General features: G+C 34.3%; 1 protein-coding gene across 1 annotated transcript in view; it reads right to left on the bottom strand.

The window, feature by feature from the left end:
* Nucleotides 1–1,105: 1,105 nt before the first annotated feature.
* LOC122520694 (zinc finger CCCH domain-containing protein 13) overlaps nt 1,106–20,759 on the bottom strand; it is a 169,948-nt gene continuing 150,294 nt past the window's right edge. The window contains exons 6-14 of the mRNA XM_043640912.1: nt 11,894–11,965; nt 11,260–11,463; nt 10,888–11,079; nt 10,231–10,465; nt 5,512–5,793; nt 5,111–5,213; nt 4,754–5,012; nt 4,466–4,644; nt 1,106–3,504 (exon numbers count right to left, since the gene is read on the bottom strand). Coding sequence (XP_043496847.1) covers nt 1,149–3,504; nt 4,466–4,644; nt 4,754–5,012; nt 5,111–5,213; nt 5,512–5,793; nt 10,231–10,465; nt 10,888–11,079; nt 11,260–11,463; nt 11,894–11,965 — 3,882 coding nt within the window. The 3' untranslated portion in view covers nt 1,106–1,148. The remainder of the gene's footprint in view (nt 3,505–4,465; nt 4,645–4,753; nt 5,013–5,110; nt 5,214–5,511; nt 5,794–10,230; nt 10,466–10,887; nt 11,080–11,259; nt 11,464–11,893; nt 11,966–20,759) is intronic.

Genomic DNA, 20,759 nt, shown 5'->3' with positions numbered 1-20,759 from the left:
ATGAAATAATTTTTATACGAAATAACATATAGATTGAAAAAGAAATAGGAGGACACGCAATATCAAATTAAAAAATAATTCTTCTCTGACTTTCTACTACTATTTTATGATAAATAATAATCATAATAATGATAATAATAATAATAATAATTGTATGTGAACATCGAAACTATAGAAGGTACATGCATTTATGCAGGTACAAATTTGCATAGCATACGAACGAGACAATACATTGAAATTTATTCCAAAAAAATAAAAATACGAATTCTAATGTGTCTGGCGTGTAGACGTATGTGTGTGTGTGTGTGTGTGTGTGTATGTCACACATATAACTTTTGAAACGAAATTTTATCTTTATAAACAAAATATTAATTTTATCTTTATAAAAGAAATGGGGATGTACGCGTTATGAAAAAAAAAAGAAAAATTTGTCGTACCGTGTGAGCAAACGAGACAAGAGTTACGAGTGAAGCAACAACCATAACGTTGTGTGTCCCTCGCACGGTTCAACGATAAATTCAGCAAAAAAATACGTAATATCGTCATAGGACTGTGAGCATGATCGAAAAGGATAAACATCGAGCTAAAGCATATAGGATTTTCAAATAATATTTGCGTAATCGTGAAAAAATATATGGACGTACACAAAAAAACGAGAACAGAACAAGAACATAGACGAAACGAAACGTTGCCATAAGCTTATATATATCATCGTCATCGTACTATCATCGTCGAGAATATATCGAACACGTAGAACAATGCCAAATATCGGGGGGGGGGGTGGATGTATTTAGATAAAATGAGAGGTAACTAAAGTTAAACTAACGTAATAAACTATAATCAAATAAAATATAATCAAAATTGTAGGCTCTATCGAAAAGTTTGTGTTGATTTTTTTTTTCCTTTTTTTTTTTTTTTAACGAAAAACATTAGCAAATAACATTATTAAATATATTATGTGAAAAAAAATATATATTCAAATATATTCTTTAATAAATCAGCACGAACTTTCCGGTTAACCTAATCAAACAAAAAGAAACAAAATTGAAGAAGTAGGGGGACGGTGGAAAAAAAATAATTAGATAAAAAAATAAAATAAAATTAAAATAAAAAAAAGAAACGAAACGAAACGAAAGATAGGAAATATCTTATTGCTGTTTCTTCTTTTTTTTCTTATTGTTGACCGACGAGTCGACGCCCCATAGATCGTACCATGGACCGCAAACGTTCTTGTCCCTCTCGCGATCCGAATCACGTCTTAATTTGGTCCTCGGTAAAAGCGTCTTTTCTGCAACCGTTTGATCTTTGACGACGATGCAACTGTAAGTGGATTCCTCATCGGAAGCTTCGGTTTCACTAAAGTTTCGTATCAGACCGTTGTCGTTCTCATTCCCATAATTTTTCTGTCCTCTCCTTTCGTTTCTCTTAGCTTCGTTGTTTTCTTTAAGCTCGGCAACGATCATGTTTCTTTTAGCTTCGAGACTACGTTTGCGTTCCTTTTCTATGATAGCTTTTCTCGAAACATTTCCAACAAAGTATGCTCTCTCTTCTTGGTGCATTCGATATTCCGATCTCTCGATAACCTTGGGTCTTTCAGCAGGTGTTGGAAAATCTTCGAAATAATCATTTTTATCTGGTACGTGAATTCTCTCGGCCGGTTTCGGTTCTTCTTGACTCGATTGGTCATTCGTTAGGGTAACATCGCTGTCATGTTTTTCAAGACTTTGTCTGGACATTGGACTACCCTCGGAACTCTGCTTGTTCGAATGTGATTTTTCCAACGTGTTCGATTTATCATCGTTCATTTCTTTCTTGATCATTTTCGGTATATCCACCAATGAACGGTGTTGCCATAATGCCATTCCTTCCAAAACGTCGGAATCTCTACGGAATCTCCAAAATGATTTAGTTCTTTTCACCAATTTAGGACTCTTCGTGTCAACTTCGAAAGATCTTCCGGTTTGTATCAAATGACCAACGGCCGTCGTTTGTCGAGGTAACAACGGTCTTCTATCATCCTTCAAAGTATTGTTGTTATTGTCGTTCCTCTCCAAAGTATTTTGTCCATTTCTATCAACACGTTGAAGATTACTTTGTTGTTGACCCAACATCGTTTGATAACCATGTCTCTCGATGACTTTAGTTCTTTCCAATTTGGTCTCAAAATTCGACTCGTAACCGCGTTCCTTTTCGAGGGAAACTGGATCTCTCATGAATCTACCAGTTTCACCGTAAAGAGCTTCCTCTTTGTCGGAATAACAACGATCGCGATAAAAATTGCTAGAACGAACGTCGGTTGGTCTTTCGGGTGCTTCCTCCGACGGTGGTCTCGGTCTTTCGAAACGACGACCAGAAGCGCGTTCTATGTTTCTATTCCTATCAGGATTCTTCTCAAATGTTCTTTCTCTTTCATAAGTCGAATTACTTTTCGCCGATATGGCAGACGATTTATCGAAATAACGTTCCCTCTCTTTCTCCAATCTCTGAGCCATACGACGATTCCTGTCGCGATCGTTATTGTTGTTATTATACCTGTCGTAACTATTCTGATGTTGCTTGTCTTCCCTATTATTACGTTCCAAACTCTTATAATCGTGTCTTCTTTCAATAAATTTCGGCGGACTGTGTTCTCGAGCATACTTTTGCGCCGTTTGTTCTAACTTTTGTGCAATATGTTCAACCTTCCTACCAGTTTCCGGTACAGTTATCGTACTCTCGTCGTCGCTATCGGACGACGGACTGGACGACGTTTTTTCGTTCTCGTATTTGGAATCATCGGTTTCTAACGAACGATAACCGCTACGACGAGAATTACGATCCTGATTATCGATTCTATCGTCATAATATTTTTTCTGATAATCAACGCCAGAATTGTATGGATCTTCCTCCTCGTCGTCCAAATCCAACTCGTCTTCCTCGGTTTCTTCTTGTTCCTTGTTGTTAGATAGTTTGGCGGAATTGTCTCGACGTAAACTTGATTGATTCGTTTGTTCGTTGTTGTTCCTACGATTTGAATTTCTCGACGAGGTGTTGTCATCGACGCGTTCGGAATATTTGTTACGGTGATTAGGATTTGGTCGATTAACTATGCGAGAGGATGACTCGTATTCGTTCTTTTGAATCTTATCTTGTGTTTTCTTATCCCGTTTACCGGTAGTCGATTGACCATTTTCCAAAGTACCACGATTAGAATAGTCACGTGTGTTCTGTCGATCCTGAGTGTTATCGTAACGTCGGTTACCACCGTTGTTAGAATATCTACCAGAACTTGGCCCGTCGTTCTCGTTGTTTTGATTCGCGTTAGATTCCGCCCACAAGTCCATTGCCGTTCTGTAAAGTTGCCAGCTCTTGTCTTCCCTGGTTATTGTTTTCCACGAATCGTTTTCCCAATTTTTATCGTTTGAACTTTTCTGATCTTCCTTCGATTGTTGTTGTTGAAGTTGTTGTTGTTGTTGTTTCCCAGACTCGTTAGCTCTTTCTGGACGCGCCTTTCTTCGACGTTGTCTGTTTTTATCGTTCAGGCTCAGGATGAGTAAAAATAGAATTGTACGGATGGAAAGAAAGAAAGAGAAAGAAAGAAAGAAAGAAAAGAAGAAAAGATAAAACAACGTGATGATAGGCAAACGAGGACAACCAAGAGAGCCAAAATGTGATATGTGATTTGTTGATACTCTGTACAGCTTGCAATTGCGATATAAAAAAAAAATAAAATAACTTGGATCGTGCGTGTAGGGGGGAATCGTGTCGGATGTGTGTCCCTAGGTCTTTCGGAGCATAGGATCCAAAATAAAAGTGTGTGAGCCATCACCACGTCGGGTTTTAGTTCCATCGACCACGATAACGCATGCGGAATCTACAAAGAAGGAGAGAAAACGTCATAGCAAGTCAAAAGAAAAGCTTAGGGGCTGTTAACATACCGCAGGTGACAGGGTTGTAGCGCGTTCCTCTCATTGTTAATCCTACGTACTCTTTTTGTTTGTTTGTTTTTTTGCTTTTTGGTTTTTTAATTCGGCCCGATCGAGTGAGTTGAGGGAAACGGGGGTTGAGAAGAGTATCTTAATGACGGCTACGTCAGAAAAACGCAGCAATAAAAAGATCTATGGTGTCTCCAGCGTAATACCAAATACCAAGTAATAGCAATAATAATAATAATAATAGTAATAATAATAATAATAATAATAATAAAAAAAATAAGTCAAAATAAAATATTAATGCGGGCCATTAAGCTATCTTACAAAGCTCTTCCAATCCTTAATCGCTTAATCTCATTCAAACACAGGCAGAAGCGTTCCAATATCTAAAATCTAATATGGTCAATCTTGAAATCTTGATCTTTTAATTTTTAATAGCAATCGAGTATAAGTTAGAATGAAAAAAAAAAAGAATAAAAAAAATATAAAAAATAAGGTTTCCCAAGATATCTCCGATGAGCAATTGAAGATCTACGAAGAAGAAAAAATCTTACCTCATGGCCTCGTCGTCGCTATAATCGATATCCGGTTGAGCAGGTGGTTCGTTAGAAAATCCACTGTCGTTGCTACTGTGAAGGGAAGTTACTGCTTGGGGTGGTGGAATCGGTGGGACAGGTGGTTGAACTCTACGACCACCTGCCAAGACTGTTGGCAATGTACCCGATGGACGGATCTGATAGAAAGTTCAAATAAAATAAGAAAAATGATTGTTCGAATGAAATGACAAATGAACGATTAATTTATTTCGATTGGTTGTAAAGTATCAGATTATTTATCCTCACCGATTTGGATTGGCGAGCTGTCGGAGTAGCCAAATTGTGTGCACTGTTACTGTTAGGTACATTCGTCGGTGTTCCACAGCTACTAGTGTTATTATTATTGCTGTTGCTGTTCATGTTATTGCTTCCAGAACCATGATGACCACTCGATAACTCGTCGATGCTACTCGGTGTGACTGGTGGACGAGAGGGTGGTGGTTTACACGGTGGAACTGCTTGTGGTTCCGGTGTTCGACCATTGCTTGCACCATGACTAGGCGATCTTTTTATCATAACAGTTACAACGTTTAATATTAATTCTCTATTACGTTATATTCAATCATATAATATAGAATTGAAATTATATTGAATAAAACTTACCCTAAACTATCGTCGATAATAACTTCGGTATATGCCAATGGGAACCATCCCGAACTTTGTGTACGAAGATTTTCACCGAATTGCCAGCCCTTTTGACGATCACCTAACAATGTTAACGATTCGCACATATCAATTTCTAAACTATCCATTCGGAAAGTTAGAATCGCAAGAAATCTGACAGGCAATCCTGCCAATTAACGTTAATCACATCCAGTTCGTTCGTTCGTTCGTTCGTTCGTTCAGTCGTTCAGTCGTTCGTTCGTTTGTTCGTACGTTCGTTCGTTCGTTCGTTCGTTAGTTTGAATTTACGACAATTCTCGAATAGAATTTCATGGAATTAATGGCGATTGCTGGTAAAATAGAAAGGAAGGGAATTTCTGATCGGATTGGCAAGGACTCACCCATCAGAGCGATGAGATCACCCTCTAGAAAGCTCAACTGATTTTCTCCAGAGCTGAGATAAGCGAAGAGTGCTCTTGCGAGTGGTGCATCACCCCAACCCCCAGAAATCGGTCCTGTGCCATTGCCACTGCTACTACCTCCTCCACCTACACCACCACCTCCTCCACTACCACTACCTCCTCCTCCTCCTCCTCCTCCTCCTCCTCCTCCTAGTCCTCCAACACTGCTACGAGAAAGCGGAGGAGCCATGGATCTGGGTCGTGGGGGAGTTTCCGGAACCTCTGCAAACATAAAAAGAACATTCCTGGTAATATCGTTCGTTCGTTCTAAACTTTACTCGTTCCCCTTACTGCAAGACCTATTTTCCATCTTCCCTGTTTGCTCAAGGAAATTCTTTTAAGGACGAAAGTAAATTCTGTTGTTGGTATTTAAAATATATATAAAAAAAAGAAAGATTCAATATTTAATATTGAAAATGTTAAAACGTAGTAGAGAAGTTTTATCAATTAATTATTGTTTTTTTATTGTATTCGTTAGAAGTACGTAATTTTTTGATTGAAATATTTAATACTATTTATCTACGAATTGTAATAACGATTCAAATATTATATTAAATTCGTGTATAAATATTAAATACTTCAATAATTCAAACAATAAAATCATTACATAAATTATATTTAATTATTCTCGTATTTTGTCATTAAAACAAAAATTTCAAATAATTTGTAGAGAATGAATGGGTCAAGGATAAAAATAATAATTGCTTTATGTATAATACAGGTATGATAATTTTAACAAAAATGAATAATATTTCTAGTATTTTTCTACATTACGTTGGTCTAAGAAGAAACGAACCATGCATGAAAGAATGATCAACGGGTAGTTCTCAGCATCGTTATGGGGAAAGAATATGGGATACACATTGAAACGGTGAGGGGAGGGATGAAGAGAATTCTCCGTCGAATTTATGGGCTATTGTATGGTACCTAACAGGAGGGGGGGGTGGGTTAGTGAAACTACGCGGAGCCAACGAAATATGCCTTGTGTTAAAGATTCCGTGTGATACGAGGATTTATAATAATTGAAAATCTATGGGGGATAGATACGACGACGACGAAGAAGAAGAAGAAGAAGAATAATATGATGAACACAAACCGAAACTTTTATCAAACGATTAATTACTTGATAACTTATAACACAACGTGGAAACAATGATCAACGTAAAAACTAAATGAACAATTTTTCTCTTTATTCATGAATGCTATTAGATCATTTCGTTTTTCTTTTTTATCGCAGAAATTTTCTTTTTAAAATCAAACAAATTACTTTATATTTCAACGAGAGACATTTCAAACGTGATTTAAAATTTAATAGTGTTTTGATAGTTTCGTAGATAGAATCATAAGAGGGACGATACTTGTAATACAAATAAAGAAGAAATTCACACAAATGATCAATGTGGAAAAATTAAATGACAATAAATAAATAAAAATGTAATAAGAAGGATGGGAAAAAAGTTATGGAAATTTTTAAAAATCAGTATATGAGATCGTAAAAAAGAGACGACTGTTTTTTTAAAATGCAAATAACGATGAATTGAAACATTGATTAAATGTGAGAAATTTAATTTAAAATTAAAACAAATACAAAAGAAAAATCAATAGAAATGAGAAAATAAAGATGAAAAATCAATAAAGAGGAACAAAAAAATATGTAAAGTTTGAAAATCTGGAATAGTATTAGTAAATGAGATCATAAGAGGGAGAAAGAGAGAGACAATGATTTATGCATCATTGACTTGGGGGATATCTACACGAATAGGTTGAAATAAAACATGGAAAGCGGCGATTTTGAATAGCCAAATCCACTCCTCGTTTATATGTATATATATATATATATCTGTCTCCCTTCAGGATTCTATTCAAAACTACCCTCCAATATTATCCGCACCGTCTGTGTTTCCAAACGAGTCCGGGTTAAAGAGGATTTTCAAAGGTCAGCGTAATATCGAATATGCGTTCGTCGGATCGTAGAATTACTGGAGCGAAAGAATTATGAGTAAACGCGTCACACACTATGCATACACATATTCACCCACATCACCCCCCACTCTCTCTCTCTCTCTCTCTCTCTCTCACACACACACAAGTATAATGTATATTTGAATTTCTCTATCCTACGTATATTTTCAAAACGTTCGTTAATTTTCAACGAATTTATTATTATTAATAATTATTGCATATATCCCCATAATAATAACTTACGGGTCATCACATTTTTCGAACGAATATGGAAAGGTAATAATAACATTTCAAAACATTTCTCTTTCTCTTTTACTTGTTTGCTTGCTTGCGTTTACGTGGAATCAACAAAAACAAGTATTTTCTCGATATGATCGAAAAACGTTGCCACCGGTTGGTTGTTTCACAGGAGCAGGATGAGGTGTAGGAGGAGGAGGAGGAGAAATACAGGAAGGTGGTAGGTAGAAAATCATTCGAACGTCAAATCACTTGGCAAACAATCGACTGATTTGTGATTCAAACGATATCAAAAAGTATTACGCGTGAAAATAACGCCTGTGAAATCAGTGAACATTGTAATTCGAAATAACACAAGAGAGAGAGAGAGAGAGAGAGAAAAAGAAAAAAACGAAAGAGTTAGTAGCAATGGGTGTGCTGTTTGCTGTTGGTGTTAGTGACGATGGTGTCTCGTGGTGAACAAGTTTTCACGTATAAAAATGTAAAAATGTCTGCTGCTGCTGCTGTTGATCCCACATACCGTATAGGAAACAAGTATACACATTACACACACACACACATATGTATCTACGCAGGAACAAATACACAGATACTTGAACGTTTCGGATATTCGCAAATTAGCAAGCTATTTCGAGAGCGTCGATGGTAGAAAAAAAAAAAAGAAACGCATTGCAAGTGAACTAGGAAAATGGAAGGGGAGGAGAAGGTTGAGGATAGGACGAAAAAGGGGAGGTCACGAGCTTTCGATCGATTTCGCGCGCCGGTTTGCCAGCAATTCGATCGGTAAGCTTTCATAGATTTCTCTCTATGTGTATGTGTGTTTATACGTGTGTGCATGTGTTTCTGTTTCTCTCGTGCTTGGCGTTACGATTCGAGTGGAAAAATTGCAAATTCTCGAACGGTCAGGGCAAATAACAACCGAAAGGGCTCAACACTCGATATACCATCCCTTTCGTTCATGGTTACACCCTACCTCCCCTTCCCCTTTTTCCTCTCTGTTCCAGTATGTTTTCTTCTCTCTCTCTCTCTCTCTCTCTTACTCGGTAACGTGTACCTATACTACTCTCTTTACATCGATGATGACGATGGTGATGATGCTGTCCAGTAACGTTACTCAGTTTTCGTTCTATCCTCTCTCGAAACAGTTTCAACGAACACTCTCCTGGGTTTGTTCGAGCTTCAATCATTTTCGTTATATCTGCACGAGTGAAACCGCGTTGATGCATAAGAACATTTCGAATGGAAATTGATCAGAATATCTCGAGCTCGTAATAATATTATATTAATATCTTATCAATGATGGTATTGTTTTTTTTTTTTCAATGAATATATATAGTTATCTCGTTAACAGAATAAAATTTGATTATTATTTTTGATTTTTATCTGGAATAATTTGTAAAAATAAAATCGACCTGTCTTTTTTTTTTTTTTTATTGTAGAAACGAAACCAATATTTCTTTGAGGAATTTTTTCCAATACAATTTTGTAATAAAATAATATTCGTCGGTGTTACAAAAAATATGGTCGTTTCATATCGAATAATTTGTAAAGGGGGTGGGGGGGAAGGAAAAGTTGAGGAAAACGAAATTTAGAGAATTTCGTGCGGTTCGTTTAATTATTATTCGTATTCGAAAATAATCCTCGCGTGGTGTTCATCGAAAGGAAAGAGAGGAAAGGAAGGTTTTCGTTTGGTTTGCTTTTAGTTAAAGGTATATTCGAATTACATAGAGCGCAACCGATACATGCTCGATCCCTTCTGAATCCGTAACTGAAGTACTAAAAGCTTACGCGTCAGATTTCTGTTCGGACTTGCCTATAAATTCGATTACAAGGCTGAAATCTATACCATCGGGCTTGGTTAGTTCGTGCTGATACTTCTAATCATGTTGTAACACAATCAAATATGCCACGCACGTGCTCTTAAAAAAAAAACACACACACACAAGAATTCGAACAATTTGATTTTTCATTGATTGTCAAATGAAAACCGATTGAAAAATACTTTTAATAAAATTATTTGCTTTGAAATATTTAAAATAGACGTAAACTTTTTTCTTTTAAGACTAAGAGATTATTATCAATTCATTTTTATTTCGTTTATAATAATATAAAATAAAATTAATTACGGTTCCCCTGAAACTATGCAACCGTTCAGACTGTCGGTAACGTTGCTCGCAAATTCGAGTTATCGGTAAATAAGTTATTTTTTTTTCTCAAAAAAATTTGCATTAAAATATTAAGATAAATAAATAATATAAAAACAAATTAAAAAAACAATTGCACTTGTATTATTTTGTTGTTTATCTATAAGATTTAAAAAATTAAAAGATGAAATAAAAATATACGTAGTTTTTTAATCCGTATAAATAAAATTTCGTATATTATATAGAAGACTAGGAGTAAAATAAAACAAAAAAAAAAGAAAAGAAAAGAAAGGAAAAAGTATTAATAGATTTTTACCTGGACCGAGGGATAACGTGGAAGCATGCAAATTGGCCTCCGATCGTGCTCTGGAAAGCACAGCTGGCAAATGCGGTGGTGGTCCGTGATAAGCACTGGAGGGTGTGTTGCCAGATGGTGGACCAAGACGAAGTTCCAAACAAGAACTATCCATGCTTCGTGTTTTCCTCAATTGTGAACTCATTGTTAGTTCCGATCCACCATTTTCTTCGTCCTCCGGCCAGAAAGAAACTTGCTAAAAAAAAACAACAAAAAACAAGATTGCAAAAACATTATGCTTTTCATTATATCGTCAACGCAATTTGTGTCGTGGAATATCCATTAATTATTATACGATAAATAAGTTGCCGTTGTTTTATTTCTATAGTTAAAACATAAATGTATAAAATGATATTAAACAACAATGGATTGGAATAGAAAATGATAATTAATCGATATTATTAATAAGCGATTGTTAGTTAACAATTATTTCCTAGAATTCTCATCTATTTTAAATAATATTATATCATCTCGGTGCATTTTTGAAATTCTATCAATAATTAAGTTAGATTAATTTTTGAATGAAAGTAGCAAACTGTTGGAAGCAACAAATGTCGATCAATCAAACGTAATATTCTCTCTCTCTCTCTCTTCTCTCCCTTTCTAGTCTAAACTTACCCTAAGTCTCGAGGCGAACATGTCTTCAACAGATTGTGGTAAATATTCACGAGTAGCTGCAACTTCGCGCCATTTGTCAACCGACGGATGAAGGGCCGCAAGGGCGACTTCGTAAAAACTTGCGCAATGTTTTGCCAAAGAACATTGTCGTTCAAGAACGAATCCGTACCTTCTTCTTTCTTGCGTCATTGCCTAAAACAATAATAGAAAAGAAAAAATTAACAAATTAAACGAATGCATTTTTATGGGTTACAGAAAAAAAACAACAAATACGACGCATGGTGCGTTTTATTCGTTCGATTAAAGATACGATTAAACGAAAAGAAAAAATAAAAGAAAAAACACAAAAAAATAAAACAACCAATTACTCACGTTTTTTAAACTTTGTTCACAAAAAGCGTCGAGCTTGGATTTTTCTTCCTCGAGTATTTGCATATTTTTCAATTCTTTGTCCATAGCCAATCCACTTTTGCCAGCACCTCTAGATTTTTTCCTTTGCTTCTTCATGGTAGCTGCAGCCTTGCTGTAAGTTTCCGATCTGGTCTTGTGTTGTTGCAGAAATTTCTTCTGTTCGCTCTGCGTTCGAAATTTTAATTATCAAATATTAATTCCAACTAAATGATTTCTTTTACGAATTTTTCAAAGAAACATATATATATACTATTACTACCATTTAAAAACTTGAACTTGAATTGTATTTTAAAAGATGTGTCAGCAAAATTTTATTTTTAACGTTTACAATAATCTTGCGCTCGTTCAGTTTCTATACCCAACTTTTAAGACAATGATTCAAATCGAATTTTGCCAAGTTCCATGAACACTTACTCGTGAAAGTTTTCTAATTTTAAAGTACCGAAATGATTTCTTGAAATTTTCTAATATTATAATAGTACGAAAATTATCCTTAAAGTTTTCTTATCATAGAATACCGAAACAATTTCTGAAGTTATACTCGTATATTTTAAAACAACCTTTACGGTATGATACATAAGGTGTGTATACTCACCTGAACTACCTTCGTGTCTTTCTCCAAGTTCGTTTCTAAGGGTACCAAGAAATCAACGTAGAATGCCTTCAGCTGAAATAGTCAAGAAAAGAGAAGGCGTGTTAAGTGGGCTTTCAAAAGTGGAAGAAGAACTTTAATGCATACACGGAGAAAAGAGAAAAAGAGAAAGAAAAAGAGAAAGAAGACGTGACGAGTACCCCGAGCAAAGGCTTACGTAATGAGACACTTTTACGTTTGCAGACAGTGTAAGAAAAAGTCTTCACTCTTTACTTATCAAAGTTAAAGTTAGGCCAGCAGACCAAACTGGACATTTTTCTCGTCTATTCCTAACTGACCTATTTTTCTCAACTCAACTCTTATAGTATAGTACTCTTATTCGTCTGAGAAATATAACAAAAGCATTGGTGGTGGTGGTGGTGGTGGTGGTGGTGGTGGTAGTGCTACTACTATTTGGTTTCTTTTTCTCTCTCTTACACTTAACTTTGAACAACTTATTCGTAATTTACTGTTTGACGTAGGATTATATATTTATGTGTGTGTATGTGTATGTGTGTGTGTGTATGTACATAGATCTCTCTTTTTACGAACATCTTTCTCTTCGTTAGGGATTTAAAATTTTATCAAGCTTTCGCCCTTCAAATCCTTCTTTCTCATCATCAAATACCTTTTTTTTCTTCGAGAATGATACTTGCCTTTACTTTTCCTTTTCACTCCTCCTCCTTCTCCTCCCTTCTTTTTTCATTTCTTTTCATTTCTTTTCTTTTCATTCTTTTTATTATGCGCTCAACGAACTCGTTGGAATCAACTGACGAGAGGTAAATGAATGAACGAATGAATTATCTCGAATGAACTTTTTATTCTTTGATTGGGAAACAAAACTTTTGGATTTTATTGATAACGTTCAACTGCGGGTCATTTATTTTCTTTTTTCTTTTGGTTTTTTTACTTTTTCTTTAGTTTCTTTTTAATTTTATTAATTAAATGAACCTCTTTCACAAGGGTAGTAAATGTTTTAAACGAGTAAAACCATGCTCGGTGCATAATAACTTTGATAAACGTTCGCTAGACGTGAGAAAACCACGGCAGATCTTTCATACATGCAGGTTACTTTGAATATACGTGTGTGCAAATAAATGCATATGTGTGTGTGTATATATATATGTATAAGTAGATACAATCTACCCAAGTCTCATAAGCAACCATGAAACGTAGCCGCATAAGGCAACTAAATCATAAAACCACCAAGCATAGTTATCGTTCCTTTTCCTGTTAAAAACATTCTGCGAATTACGTATCTCGTGTTTTCCCTACAATATTTGCCAAAAATTTCAATCTTCTACGCAGCGTTTGAGAAATTATCAAAATAATAATTATTATTATTTCCTCAAATTAATTATACGAATAAAATTTAAGAATATTTATGAAATATATATTTTATCTACGATTATAATTAATTATGGAATTATTATTGTATAATAATATTTTAATTAATAGTAAATTAAATTAATAATTACATTAATACAAACATTCGACAATAATATTTATTAAATTAATATTAATTAATATAACATAATAATAAAACTGCGCTTGTGTTGAAACGTTTTCGTGTACACTTGTAATTTTTCCAATATAATATTTTAATACAAAAAATAAAATACTTCTTTTCGTTTTTCCATCTATGATAACATGACTGGAATATAAAATTTATATCAAATTTGTAAAAACGATATGAGTTCTTTTCTTTTCTTTTCATTTTTTTCTTTCTCGTGCGTTATCGATAAAGGTTAACGTTCCCTGTGTTTTCGTACCTCAAAGATCGATTTTGATTTTGCTTTAGAATTTCTTTTTCGTTGTTACTTCCTTCCTCGTTCTTCTGAATTTCACCCTAAAGCGAATTTCGAAATCAAGGTGAGTGGATAGTCGCGCGCGCGCATGCTTTCAATGCTTCAATTCAAACTTTTGCTTCTTCTCTTTCTTTTGTAAAGTCGATCAAAGGGAAAAGCCAAATCCAAATCGAACATACCTTCGACGTTCAACGTCGAATCATAGTATTACAAAAAAAAGAAACCCATCCCTGCATATCTCTTTCGTGTCTTTCTTGTCTATGGTTTTTTCATTATTAAAAATAAATAAATAAAAAAAAAAAGAAAAAGAAAGAAAGGAGAACGATAATGAAGGGAAAAAGAAACGGGATAAAAAATAGATGAAAAAAAAAAATATCTTTAATAAAAATTCTTCTCGTCTGTCCAAGAGAGAGAGAGAGAGAGAGAGAGAGACACAAATCGTGATTTAACAAACATATTTCTCTTTGTATTTCTTTCATTCGATCTATAAATTTCCACATATAACCTCCCACCTCCCCTTCCCCTTTAACGTTTTATATATTAGGTTTCTGATTCTAATATAAAAAAAAAAAAGAAAGGAACAAAAATACTCCTTTGACGTGATTTGTTAGGAACAAAAAAGAAATTACATTCGAACGTATAACGAAAAGAAATTCACTATTATTATCATCATCGGGGCGAATAATAATGAAGATTCGTTATTATCGTGAGAAGAAGTGATCCGAGAGATAACTTTCCTTTGTTCCAATTAAAATTTATCCTTTCTCTCTCTCTCTCTCTCTCTCTCATACACACAGATGGACTTATACACACACGCATACGCAGAGAAAAAAAATACTCAATCTGATTCTATCTAAAGAATTTTTCAAACCTTTGAGTTACGAGCTGATCCGATCACAAAGGATTCGAAAATCAAGCGAAACGAAACGAATTGTCTCTCTCTCTCTCTCTTTTTCTCTCTCTTTGGTAACTTCGTCGTGATATTTCACGTCTGAAAGTAATAAAACACGGAAAAAGAGTGAAAGAGAGTGAAAGAGAAAGAGAGAGAGAGACATTTTTTCTTTTCATTTATCCAGTCGGCAAAAAAAAAGGGAAAAGAAGTTCTGGAAATCGAATAAATCGCGTGATATCGATAAGAACGATGTCATTGAAAGGTGATCAAGAGTTTGAACTTTTCAAACTCTTCTCTCCTCTCTTCTCTTTCTTTCTTTCTCTCTTTTTCTCTCTATTTAACTCACTCATTCAAGTTTTTCTTATCTCTTACGAATTAGCTGTGATATCGACTAAATTCTCTTTCGTTATTCATGTTTCTTTCTCTTTTTTTTTCTTTCTCTCTATACTTTTCTCTGCCACCTAACTTTCGTATATATATATACTTTTACTTTTCTTTTTCTTTCTTTTTTCAAACCAAGATAAACGAACACGATTACTCGAGTATTTTCAAAACTATAAGTTCAATTCCGTAGCGTAATACCTGAAAATAAAAAGATATTTGTTTTGACAACGTCAGATCGTTTCGTTTTATCTCAACAAATAATATTTTCTTTTTTCACCAAGAAAAAACATCAGCCTTTCCGCGTGATTCTTTTGGCTAGAAAATTTAAAAAAGAAAATAGAAAAAAAAGAAAAGAAAAGAAAAGAAAAGAAAATGAAATAGAAAAGATAGACAGTTGGAATATGGAAGATAGCCAAATTGGCCCACCCCCAAATACTCAAGGTCACTGGCTGGAAGATGTTACTCGTGAAAGAAATAAATGTTAAGGGGGTGAGGCCGTACAAGGGAGAGGATGGGTGTGTAAAGAGGCATGGGAATGCAAAGGGTATGAGAATGATAAGGGGAATGGGGGTGAGTTTCGAATAAAATAGGTCGATCCCGTAACTCGTCGAACTCGAGTGCTACCCTCCTCCCCCATTCGAAGAGAATGCCAGGATAAGAAGAAAAAAGACAAAGAGAGAAAGAGATATAGAGGTGGGGTGAAGGGGGGAGAAAGGGAGATAAGGAGAAAAAGATATAGACAAAGAAAAGTATATGACGGTAGTAGAATTCTCAAGGGAAAGCGTCTGGGAAAAATTACGCATGTATACATATACTATATGTATATATATATATACATATATATACATACATATGTACTTTATATGACGTACGTTTTATGTGCATTTCGTGCAATACATATAGGTATATAAATATATCAACCTTTGTTCACCGTTGTTTGAAATTTTTTTTCTTTAGAAAAAATATTGTCGATGTATTTTATTAAACTAAGAATTTAACAAAATAAGAAAATAAAAAAAAAAAAGAGAAAAATCCAAATCGGACATTAGTAAAATACTTTTATAAATGATTTTTAAAGATAAATATATCACATAATATGAAATTAGATCTTAAAAGACGAGATTTGTTAGCACGGAGAGAATTTCTCGATAGAACGAGTGCACGCTTGTCGGTGTGTATGTGCGCGCGCGTCTGTTTGCGTTGAAAATTTATAACATTTTTTATTTCTTTTTTTTTTTACGAAAAAGAAAAATAGTAAAAGAAGAATTATTAATGTATACGTGAACTTTTATTTTCATAACACGAATATTTCGTACGATATTTATTTATTATTTTTCCTTTTTTTTCTTTTTATTATCCATTATAAAATAGGTTGACAATGTTTATTAAAAAGATCTTACTTGAAGGGTGGGGGAGGGGGCGGGACGTACCTCGTACACGTTTATATGCGCGTAAAACCATACCGGTATATACAAACTTGCAAAAAGGATGGAAGAGAAGTAACGCGAATCGCAGCGGAAAAAAAAAGGACAATCGAAAAAAACTCCCGAAACTCGATATGTGGTTACTGCGATGCGTTGTCAGCTAGCAAAAAGGGAAAGAGAGTGTGAGAGTGAGAAAGAGAGAGAGAGAGAGAGAGAGAGAGAGAGAACACAAGCCATAGTGGACAGCCGGTTAAAGGATGAAATACACCGTAGAATTCTCATACAACTCACCCCTTTCTCACTCAATTCTCTCATCTCTCTCTCTCTCTCTCTCTCTCTCTGATTCGCGTTTTTTTTTTTTTTGGGGGGTTTTTTTGTTTTCACCAAAACCTCCGTGGGTATGACACGTCGATATTTTGAAAGCAAGATGACTGCTGCAATTCCATTACAAGAGCCTGACGATGTAGAGTACAATTCTAGTGTGGCAAACGTTTGTTATTTAATTTTGTTCAAATGGAACCAAACCATTCAAAGGATCCATCATCCTCTAGTCGACGACTTATATCCGTCAAAAATATTTCTATCGTTTTTCTTTTTCTTTTCTTTTTGTTCCCTCTATTTTCTTCTTTTACTACGAATATATGTTGCAAGTAAGTATGCGTGTGCATGCATGTTGAACGCATGCAAAGATAGAAATAATATTTCTTAAAGGAAAATTCCGCAAAAATAAAATAAAGAAATGTACATTCCTGCGTAATTTTTTGTTCTTTATTTTTTTATAAAATAAACCACATGCTCCCCAAATTTAGATATGTTTATTGACGTATTGTATAATTCGTGAAATAATTATTTAACAAATATGTATTCTTAATAATATAAATAATTCATTATTATATCAATCGAATACACTTTGACAATATAATATTAAATCATTCTAAAAGAGTCTTGAATTATAGCCTTTCGATCAATAATTTGGTCATATTCAATTTAACATTGATTTTACGTCAATAATTAAAAAATCAAAATGTAGAAATACTATTAAAACATAATATTTACAGTAAAATATAAAAAAAATAAGATGATAGTTGTCTGATTAGAAAGAGAGAGAAAAATATATATAGAAAGAGAAAAAGGAAAAGGACCCTACGTGCGAATCAAATCCATAGAAAGTAGCATAGAGGAGTTTTCGAACCCTTTTCTGTATTAGGGCGTCTCGTTCAAAGGGCCAATCGACAAATATGAGAGACTGAAAGCTCTAGTTCCCTTTTTTCTTTTTTTCTTTTTTTGTCGAGGTACTCATGTATATACATAATAGTAGATTAGAGAAGACTTCAACGAAACATCCCTTTTCCCTTGCCCTTTCTCTCCCTCCCACACACAAATATATACACATACGAACACGTAAAGACATATAAATACAGAGATGACCATACACACTCGTGTAAAAGTTTTCAAAACGTTGCCTGCGCAAACGAGGGCCTGCCCTTTCCTGTATTCTACGCAACACAACGCAACGCAACGCAACCCTTTTCTCTCCCTTCCTTTCCAGGATGTTTTTTTATTTTCTTCATTTCTCTATTCATTCACGTTCTTTCACGCTGATATTATTTGCCGATGAATTCAATACCCCCCTTTTTACAACATCGAGTTAAAAACAGAAGGGGTGGGGGGTGGGTTAGGGGACGATGACTACGAGAGATCATCCGTATCAACTGATTGAGAATTCTTTTTTTTACTATACCAACTCTACATTTTTTTATTTTTTTTTCTGTCTTTCGTACTCTTTTGTCTTTTTTGTTAATTTTTTTTTGTTCTCATCATTCATTCAACATTCTTCCCTATGCCATAAGTCACGAAATCCGATAACGAACGATAACGAACGAATCTGACGTTACGTTTGGTTATCTTTTTTCTTTTTTTGCGTATCAAAAAAGAGAGAGAAAGAGAATAACCATGGACAAGACGAATGCGTCCATAAATTAATGGCGGATTTACACATTTTTGCCGAATAAGCGTCCAGAACCCTTATTCTTTTTTTCTTTTTTTTTTGGGAGCGGAGAGGAGAAGGGAGGGGGTATTTTTCTCTTTCGACTTTTTTATTTTACGATTCGTTTTCCCTCTCGTCGAAGAATTCAGCTAACTTGGAGAAAGGCCAATTTTTTTTGTTTTCTTCCTCTTCTTCTTATTCCTTTATCGACGATGTTTGTTAACAAATCTCATAATCAGACAAAAACATCGTGGTCCTTGACGAATTCATTAGAAGGTTCCATAAGAAGGTTAGAAAAAAAAAAAGAAAAAAAAAATAATTCAAATAGACATTTGCAGTTTGGTTTGAGCAAAGAACATAGTAGAACTTTGATGAATAATTTGATTTCCTAGTGAATATTCATTAATATGCAAATAAGGATAGATAGCTAACGAAGAAGCTCACGTTCAGGGTGCTTTGAAAACGTTTCAAGGGGGGGGGGGTGGATAGAAGGACTATATGGGAGAGGATAAGGGGGATGAGTTTTACGTATGCCAGGAAATGTGGATCTCTCGTGAGAAGTTGCTTCGACGGAAAGGGTTGAAAATTTATCCGGGTTAGTATCTCTACTAGTAGTCACGGTTCTATGTATCATCGAAAAGTTTGCCCTACGAAGGTTAGTAGGCTCACTCAAAGGGGTAGGCTCGTTCAACATTTACCCCGACGAATAAACCGAGGTAACGTTTGCACGTTTGCTAAGAAGAACTTTGATAAGACAATATATTTTGTTACGTTCTAACTTTACTACTCTAATGTTTTTTCTTTTACTTGTTTTATTGATCTTGAAAATAAAAATAAAAAAATATTATAAATTTGATCGATCCAAACTAGAGAATTTATTTGATATATAATAAAATTCGTAAGATTATGGGATTTCGTAGTACAATTTTATCAATTACATTATAATTGTATTATTTGTAAAATAAAATTCATGAAGATATTATGAAAAATCGGGTACTGCGTTTAATTAATTATTTTAATCAATTGAAGGATTAACGAAGGATACTCGTATAAATTAGATCAACTATACTTATTATTAAAAATTTTCCTTCTCATATATTTTATCTTTCTCTCTCTCTTTCTCTTTCTCTCTCTCTCTCTCTCTCTCTCTCTCTCTCTCTCTATCTCTTTCCTTTGCCTATTTTAATCCGAAATATTATTTCACTTTTTTATATTCGCTCTGGTAACTGAAAATACGATTTTTTTTACGACACGCGCGACGCTTAATGTAAGATAAAAAAAGAAAAGAAAAGAAAAGGGAAAGATTGTACAAACTGCCAGGGTATCGTAAAGAAGGGAATCTCTATGAATTCCAACGGAGGAGAGCTTTTGGATTATATGTAAGCCCTAGATAGGAAGACAGAAAAATGGACGACGACTGAAATGGAGAATACTGGAGACAATGCAATTCCGGAACTTTGTAGATAACTGCGTTCAGAGAGACGTACACGTGCTTCCGAAGCATCCTCGTCTCAACTTGAAAGATTTATATCATCTTTTGCTCTAAAATATGAAATTTACAAAAAAAAAAAGACGAAATAAAACATAAATAGATGGCGGGAGAAAAATATATATATTGAATATATATAAATATATGAAACGCGTATATTCAAATATTCTGATCGTGTTCAGTCATTTATAAAAATGTTCGACGTAATGAAATAATCTCTCTCTCTCTCGGCGTAAAAATAAATTTAATATTTATTAAATTACCCCACCCCTCTATTCCCCCTGATAGTAGATTACACTTCATACATCATTGATACGATTCAACGATAATTTCGTTTAAGAGTAATAAACAATTTGGTACGCACAATTATTGCATATCGTACGAATGATTGCAACGTTTGAACAATTGAAAAAAAGCATTTGACCATAATTGATTGCAGAGAACTACATTATCGATGATGTACAAAGTACATATCTACAGGCGATTTTTTTTATTTTTTTTTATTTATGTAACGAAAGAACACTGAATAAAGAGAAAATGAGATTAATAATTAAAGGTAAGTGATAGAACGATCGATTGTAGGATAATATTAAACGGTAGATAATAAATTCAACTAGACGGGATATATATTGAATATAAATATGATATCGATTCGGAGAAAATACTCCGGGAGGAAATGCTTCGCATTGCATTACACGAGTGAAATTTCGTAAACGAGAACATGCCATTCCGCTATGATTTAAAATAGAGGGAAACTGTTACTACTGTAGGATATAGACGAAAAGGGATTGGTAGTAATAGAGACAGAGATAAAGAGACAAACATACAGACAGACAGAGACAAAGA

The sequence above is a fragment of the Polistes fuscatus genome, unplaced genomic scaffold (genome assembly GCF_010416935.1).
Source record: "Polistes fuscatus isolate 324 unplaced genomic scaffold, CU_Pfus_HIC Scaffold4, whole genome shotgun sequence".
NCBI classification, from domain to species: domain Eukaryota; kingdom Metazoa; phylum Arthropoda; class Insecta; order Hymenoptera; family Vespidae; genus Polistes; species Polistes fuscatus.
Note: the sequence above shows the minus strand (reverse complement) of the source record. Positions and strands in the feature narration are given on the sequence as shown.